The sequence below is a fragment of the Pongo pygmaeus genome, chromosome 22, assembly GCF_028885625.2.
Source record: "Pongo pygmaeus isolate AG05252 chromosome 22, NHGRI_mPonPyg2-v2.0_pri, whole genome shotgun sequence".
NCBI classification, from domain to species: domain Eukaryota; kingdom Metazoa; phylum Chordata; class Mammalia; order Primates; family Hominidae; genus Pongo; species Pongo pygmaeus.
In genome coordinates, this window is record NC_072395.2 from 52,019,079 (window position 1) to 52,027,058 (window position 7,980).

General features: G+C 43.9%; 2 protein-coding genes across 2 annotated transcripts in view; one reads left to right on the forward strand and one right to left on the reverse strand.

Moving 5' to 3' along the window:
* The window catches only part of LOC129022577 (uncharacterized), a 118,380-nt gene extending 114,173 nt beyond the window's left edge, over positions 1–4,207 (reverse strand). The window contains exon 1 of the mRNA XM_063659883.1: positions 4,028–4,207. The gene's annotated coding sequence lies outside the window, so the exon portion shown is untranslated. The remainder of the gene's footprint in view (positions 1–4,027) is intronic.
* Positions 4,208–6,293: 2,086 nt separating this feature from the next.
* Positions 6,294–7,289, forward strand: LOC129022431 (large ribosomal subunit protein uL23-like). The gene is made up of 2 exons (XM_063659672.1): positions 6,294–6,397; positions 6,792–7,289. The coding sequence occupies exons 1-2, from the start codon at positions 6,294–6,296 to the stop codon at positions 7,279–7,281; spliced, it is 594 nt and encodes a 197-aa protein (XP_063515742.1). The 3' UTR covers positions 7,282–7,289.
* Positions 7,290–7,980: the final 691 nt, after the last annotated feature.

Consider the following 7,980-nt stretch of genomic DNA (forward strand, 5'->3'; position numbering starts at 1 on the left):
AAAGATGTAAGTAACGATCAGTATAAAGTTAGCAAAAGAAAGTTTTGTTGTCAAAATTAGCAAGGAGTCAAAAATATTAGGTTCTCAGTGGGGCTTCAGCATGGCCAACTGCAGGCTTCTGGTACTCACCCCCCTCCACAACGAAGACCCAAAATAGCGAGTAGATGGTCACACTTTGAACAGATCATCTAAGAGAACACTAGAATTCAAAAGAGAGTGACAAGAAACACCTAAAGCCAGGAAGGAGAGAAAAGCAAGGCAGCCTGCTTGGCAGGGGTCAGCTGGGAACCTGGAGAGGCTCCCAGTGCAGGGAAAGGGTGAGTGAGTGATCCCCGGAGATCCACACTTCCACTGCAGACTCCTGCATCCTAGCCACGGGAAAGCCCCTAGACTCTGACAGCCCCAGACTTATCTAGGATGCTGCCTACAGACCATGTGATGTGCTTTGCTCCAGAGGGGAACTCATGCCAGGTCCCACCTCACCCCCACCCTAGGCAGCTACAGCAGGGTGTCACAATAAGAGCCTAGCCCTCACCAGCCTGCATCCTGGACCCAATAGCCCCTGCATCTCCACATCCCTGGAACCCCACTGACATCCCCTGCCCAGAGATGCTACCATGACTGACGGCTGCCCCCAGGGCTGAAGTGCGAGTCAGTAACAAAGACCCCACTGCCCCTGGCAGTGATGCTGCCACACATTTTCATGTACCTTAAAAACAAACCCCCTTGCCCACAGCAGTCACAGGTGTCCATGCACACGCAAAGTGTGCACTCCTCAGCCACCTGCGTGTGGCTGCTGCCACTGAAAGCTACTTAGCCCTCCCCAGAAGCAGGGCTGCAGCACATCTTGGGCCTGGGGATCACCCCACCCCTGCCCACCACAACGAGGACTTGCAAGCACCACTGGGGGCCTGAGGACAGGTCCACCCAGCCTGGCTCTGCACCCCCAGTGTCCAGGCATGCCATCCAGAGGACTGAGGACTGCCTAGCCTAGTCCCCACCGCTGATACCTGAGCCCTCCTCCCAGGGGCTTCAAGTTAGGCCCATCCAATCTGCCATCCCTGCCACAGTGGGCACCCACCTGCACATGCCACCTGCAGGCCTGGCGACTGGCCCACCTAGCATGTTGTAGCCACCACCAACACCAGCACAAACTGCTTGGGAGCCAGAGATTTGTCCTGCCACTGCTACTGCCATCACCCACACTATGCTTGTTGCCTAGGGGCCAAAGAACCTGCCCACCTGCCTGGCCCACCACTACTGGTATCTGAGTAAGCTGCCTGGAGTCCCAAAAATCAGCTCTCTTTTACCTGCTAACACTGGTGCCAGTGTACACATACCTGAAGCCGAAGGACAGGCACACTTGGCACACTGCTGCTACCACTGGGACCTGAGGACAGGCCAACCTGGCATCTTTGCCCCCAGCAAAACTTGACCACAGCCTCCACTAATAACCACACCCTAAGCCACTGAGGAAATCAAACACCACTGACACTGTTTAAGGCCAAAGAAATCACACAGAGACTATGCTACTGTACCCATAATCGAAACCAAAGTGCCCTACTCAACACTACAGATACATCTTCAGAAAAAAGTCCCCACCCATGAAAGCAAATTCAAGAAACTGGAAGAAGTGACTGTTACACTAGATGTGCAGGTATCAATGTGAGGAGAAAAAAAACATGAAAAAGCAAGGAAATATAACACCACCAAAGGAACACAATAATTCTCCAGCAACAGATCCAAATCAAAAAGAACTTATGAAATCTCAGGGAAAGAAATTCAAAATAATGATATTAAAGAAGTAGAGTGGGATACAAGTGAATACAGAAAAATAGTACAAAGAAATCAGAAACATAATTCAGGATATGAATGAGAAATTACTAAAGAAATGAGTATCATAAAAAAAGGACCAAATAAAAATTCTAGTACCAAAGAATGCATTAAATAAAATACAAAATACATTTGAAAGCTTCAACAATAAACTAGATCAAGCAGAAAAAGGATTTCAGAACTTGAAGAGAGGTCTTTTGAAATAAACCAGTCAGATAAAAATAAGAAAAAAAGAATAAAAATGAACAAGGCTAGGCCAGGCGCAGTGGCTCATGTCTGTAATCCCAGCACTTTGGGAGGATGGGGCAGGGTAGATCACGAGGTCAAGAGTTCAAGATCAGCCTGGTCAAGATGGTGAAACACTGTCTCTACTAAAAATACGAAAAAAATTAGCTGGGCGTGGTGGTGGGCTCTTTAATCCCAGCTACTCGGGAGGCTGAGGCAGAGAATTGTTTGAACCTGGGAGGCAGAGATTGCAGTGAGCTGAGATCGTGCCACTGCACTCCAGCCTGGGCGACAGAGCAAAACTCCATCTTAAAAAAAAAAAATGAACAAAGCTTACATGACATATGGGACACTATAAAGTGATAAAATGTTCTAATTTTTGGTGTCCCAGAAGGTAAAGAGAAAACTAAAAGAATAGAAAACTTATTTAACAAAATAAGAGCTGAAAAACTTCCCAAGTTTAGCAAGAGATGTATACATCTGGACACAGGAATCTCAGTGACCCCCAAACAAATAAAATGCAAAAAAAGGTATTTTCTATGTCACATTATAGTCAAACTGTCAAAAATCAAAGACAAAGAGAATTCTCAACACAAGAGGAAAGCATCTAGTACTTATGAGGGAACCTCAGTCAGACTAACAGTGGATTTCTCAGCAGAAACTTCATAGGCCAGGACAGAATGGAATAATATATTCACAGAGAGGAAAGAAAAGAAAAATGCTGTCCAAGGATATGATACTATACCCAGTAAAGTTTTTCTTTATAAATGAAAGAGAAATAAAGTCTTTCCCAGACAAGAAAAAGCTAAAGGAATTCATCACCACTAAACCATTCCTACAAGAAATGCTTAAGGCAGTCCCACATTTGGAAGCAAAAGGACAGTATCTACCATAATTAAAATACACAAAAATATAAAAACCCATTGGAAAAGCAAACACACAAATAAGGAAGAACGAAGACTCAAATGTTATTACTACAGAAAATTACCAAACCACGATCATAAATAAGAGAGAAAGGAACAATGGATATACAAAACAATCAGATATCAATTAATAAAATGACAGGAAAATATACTAACCACTCCACTTAAAAGACATAGACTGACTGAATGAATTTTTCAAATGATCCAACTATATGCTGCTTACATGAAACTCATTTCACCTCTAAAGACACATATCGACCTAAAGTAAGGGGATGAAAAAAGACATCCCACACAAACAGAAACCCAAAACCAAGCAGGATTAGCTATACTCATCTCCGATAAAACAGACTTTGAGTCATAAACAGTAAAAAGAGACAAAGAAGGTCATTATATAATGATAAAGGGATCAATTCAGCAAGAAGATATAACAATTCTAAACATATATGCATCCAACACTGGACCACCAGATATATAAGGCAAATATTACTAGATTTAAAGGGAGAGATAGACTTTAATAAAATGATAGTCAGGGATAGGACTGAGTGGCTTAAGGTGGGTCAGTGAGCGTCCCAGAGCTTCAAGCTTTTAAGTGGAGGAGCTCAGTCAAGCCCCTCTCCCAGCTCTGCAGGCCTCAAATACAACCACCATCCCACCAGAAACAGGTCCCCCTTGGCTTTGATGTACCACTGAGTTCCAGGGGCTCCTGAGACCCCCAGACATCTCTTCAAGCAACACTACATCTGAAAGTCACACATCTGAGAGGTCCTTAGGGGTATCAGTCTCATTGGAGACAGTGACAGAAGCTGGAGAAAGGCTGGGAGTGCAGCCCTCCAGCAGGAGGTCTCACCGTGGATGGGAAGAGACCTGAACCATCTTCAAATACTCTTACATGTCCCATTTTAAGAAAATGGAACCAACGTGTTTCCAGCAAATTGAACACACATAGACATTTCTTAATGAACTCCAGTCAGCCCGTCTGTCAAAACTGAAGATGCTGGAGAAACCTAAGACTCCTCTAAAGTTACAGCCAAAAAGATGTGATATACCTCCAAGAACTGCACAAGGGATGCTGCTAGCAACACTTCAGTGTTGTGGTCAACAAAGAAGTGGAGGAGAGGAGGAATTTCTCTCTTGCCCTTCCCCTGCAAAGATCACTTTCCCCAGCATCATTCCCAAAAATAGCAGCCAAGCTTTTAAAACACACACACTCCAGATCTGTGCTCCTGGGAGAGCTTGTTCCACTCACATCCTGCATGTACACAGAGCTCTAAATAGAGACTCCTAACTCTATAAAGGAATTCCTTTTAAGGAATCCACCCAAATCTGTTAATAATCAATCGTAGAATAAACACCAAAGATCGAGTGTGTGTGTGTGTGTTTGCACATGTGCACGCATGCACATCAGTGCATCTAAGTGTGTATGGGGGTGAGGGACCTTCTCCTGCCAGAACCTCCCTCCTCCCACTTGTCCTGCCACTGCTACTGCCTACTGTGTAGCATAAGGGCCTGCAGACCAACAGGAGCCAAGGCAGCAAACGTCACTCCTGAGGGCCCAGATAAGACCCTGTCACTCACCACATACCAAAGAAAATGATATATATATAATATACATAATATATTCAAATATATACAAATTTGTCTTTGATATGTATACATTAATTTTATATAGTGATTATAGAGAGAGGTGATATGTTATATATATTCCGTTTCACTGTGCTTACACTATTTTCACTGCAGAAAAGGGACAAATAGAGGCTGCAGCAGGATGGAAGGGTCACTTGCTTTTACACTGTGTAACTTTTTGTGTCTTTGAATTTTGTACTTGAAAAAATTAGTTTATGTGTGTGTCCTGCAGGTAAACTGTTGTCTTCTAAAAAATTTCTGCTTGACTTCCTAATCTCCAGCAGGGACCAAAACTTTTGCAGGAGCTCAGCATGCCCTCCCCTCCCCACCCATCCCCAACACACATGTACTCATACACATGCATGTCACACACCTATACAACACACATGTACTCACACACATGCATGCCATATACCCACACAGCACACATGTACTCACACACGTATGCCACACACCCACACAGCACACATGTACTCACACACATGCATGACACACACCCACACAGCACATATGTATGAACACACATAGACCATACACACCACACACACACCACACTGACACATACACACATGCACACACACGCATTTGTCAGGAAAGAGCCTTTCACCACCCGCTGAGACGCCTCCTGCAGCATTTCTGAGCCCAGGTGCAGGGCAGGGCTCAGCTGGCCAACCAGGCCAGCATCAGATCACAATGAACTCGCTGCATGGATAGGAAAGGCCCAAGTCCTCTAAGCCTCAGAATTCAGTGCCACCTAGAGGCTCCTCTGTTGCATGATTTCTCAATTCTGAGTGAAAAGGCAGGCCCAGCCATTGGCCTCATGAAACAGGAGGGGGTCCCATGAGCCTATAATGTCCAAAGAAGGCACTCATATTTCTTACGAGGACTTGAGAGATTGGGGCTGCCTGTCCGAGCTGGTGGCCAGGTCCCCAAGACCTGGAAGTGCTCAGTATCCCCTCACAATTTTGCTACTCTACTCAGAGTGCAAACTGGTCAATCACTTCTGGAAACTATCTGGCAATATCTATTTAAGTTGAGCACACGCAGCCCCTCGGCACAGCAGTCGCACTCCTGATCTATACCCAACATATATGTGTACATAGAACTCCTGCCCACCCCAGCTCACTGAAATAAGGCCCCTGAAAATCCCAGCCCCTCAGCTGGTCCATTCCCCCTTGCAGGGAAGGGGCTGGAGGAAGCTGGGAGCTCATGTTGCTCCCAGGCCCAGCAGTATCGCAAGTGTGGATGGCCCCCTCCATCCTGCCCTCTCTCGGTCCCCACCCTCTGAAGCAGCGGTTCTTAGCCAGCGATGATTTTGCCCCCTAGGGGACATTTGGCAATATCTGGAGACATTTTTGTTTGGCATACCTGGGTAAGGGGATGTACTGGCAGCTGGCGGGTAGAGGCCAGGGGTTCTGTGCAGCATCCTACGGTGCACTGGGCAGCCCCACGTGAAGGAGCATCCGGCTCCAAACGGCAATAGCGATGAAGCCAAGATATTGTGCCTTAAGTTCTCAATGGCAGAAGAGTGGGTGTAAATTATTACTTATTTTAAATAATTGGACATTTCAGCTAAAGATTTAGAATAAAAAAATTCTATTACAGGAGAACTCTGTTCTAAGGCAGATGCATTTATCTTGTATTTTAAAAGAACAAAGTTGCCTAATGAAAACGGCAAAGAGTGAGACCATGCACTTCACGGGCTTTAGATGCATCTTTTTCCCAGCCCGGGAAGCTGTTCCGTTCTCCAGCGAACACCACTTACTACCTAACGACTGTTCCCCCATGGACCTGTGAGTGCACTCAAATCCAAAGTTCTTATGCTGGATCACTCAAAGGGATAAAAATACATTTCTACTCATTCTTTTCTTCCCTAAAGGCAATGTCTTGTTTATCCTTCCTTGTCTCTAAATAGATAATTTAATTATTTTAACTACCACATTGATGACTAAAGGCATAGTCAAAATGAACTAGCCAGATGATCTACAATAATCGACATTAGCTGTGAAAATTGTTTATGGAACTACTCGCTACCCAGCACAGATGTATTCGCATTTCCTTCATAGTGCCTGGATTCTACTAGACATCACAGAAGCACAGTCCCTACAAATTAGTGATTATATATATTCTTTTTTTTTTTTTTTTTTGCCAAATGCTTTCTAGATTGTTGCCCTTTTGTTGTTTAAGAAATGCTGACCCTTTTCACAAGACGGTGCTGAAAGCGAAGAAGGAAGTTCCTGACCCTCCTAAAGCCGAAGCCAAAGCGAAGGTTTTAAAGGCCAAGAAGGCAGTGTTGAAAGGTGTCCACAGCCACAAAAAAAAGATCCACACATCCCCCACCTTCCGGCGGCCCAAGACACTGCGACTCCGGAGGCAGCCCAAACATCCTCGGAAGAGCGCCCCCAGGAGAAACAAGCTTGACCACTATGCCATCATCAAGTTTCCGCTGACCACTGAGTCGGCCGTGAAGACGACAGGAGACAACAACACACTTGTGTTCACGGTGGATGTTAAAGCCAACAAGCACCAGATCAAACAGGCTGTGAAGAAGCTCTATGACATTGACATGGCCAAGGTCAACACCCTGATTCGGCCTGATGGAGAGAAGAAGGCATATGTTCCACTGGCTCCTGATTACGATGCTTTGGATGTTGCCAACAAAATTAGGATCATCTAAACTGAGTCCAGCTGGCTAATTCTAAATATATGTATATCTTTTCACCATAAAAAAAAGAAATGCTGAAGGCTCTTTTACTGTTTTATATATTAATTCAAGCTGTTCAAATGCAATCCAACTAAATTTTTAATTTGTCTCACTGTTCTCCTCTTAAATAATTAAGTATTATCCTTTGGAAAACTGAGTTTGATAAAAGAAACCAAAATCCAACAACTCAAAATATCTCAGCAGAAACCAACATAAGGAATCAGTATAATCCTCATTGGTTGCCCCCAGAGTCATTTAGGAAATCAATCTCAAGGTAAATGTAATCAATAATTTGTTTTAAATTCAAAAAGATGTGTACATCACAAACTAAAATTCCAAACATTATCAGAAGGTATACAATAAAAAAAGTCTCCCTGTCATCTGATTTCCCAATCTCCCTACTGTCAACAGTTTTTTTGTGTGTTCTTTCAGAAATTCTTTACACATACAACAAACAATATATATTTTGATAAATTATAGTTGTGCTATATACACATTGTTCTTGCTGGTTGCTTTTTCTTCCTTTTTTCCTGTGGTAAAATGCACATAAAATAAAATGTACCCTCTTAACTATTTTTAAGTGTATAGTTAAGCAGTATTCAGTACATTCACATCTTTGTACAGCCATCACCATTATCCATCTCTGGAACATTTTTCATCTTGCAAAATTGA

What these genes read in the sequence shown, in the direction of transcription:
- LOC129022431 (XM_063659672.1), top strand. Translation starts at nt 6,294, where the DNA reads ATGCACTTCACGGGCTTTAGATGCATCTTTTTCCCAGCCCGGGAAGCT. An exon ending in GACTGTTCCCCCATGGACCT is followed by an intron (nt 6,398 to 6,791) that starts GTGAGTGCACTC and finishes TTGTTGTTTAAG; the next exon opens with AAATGCTGACCCTTTTCACA.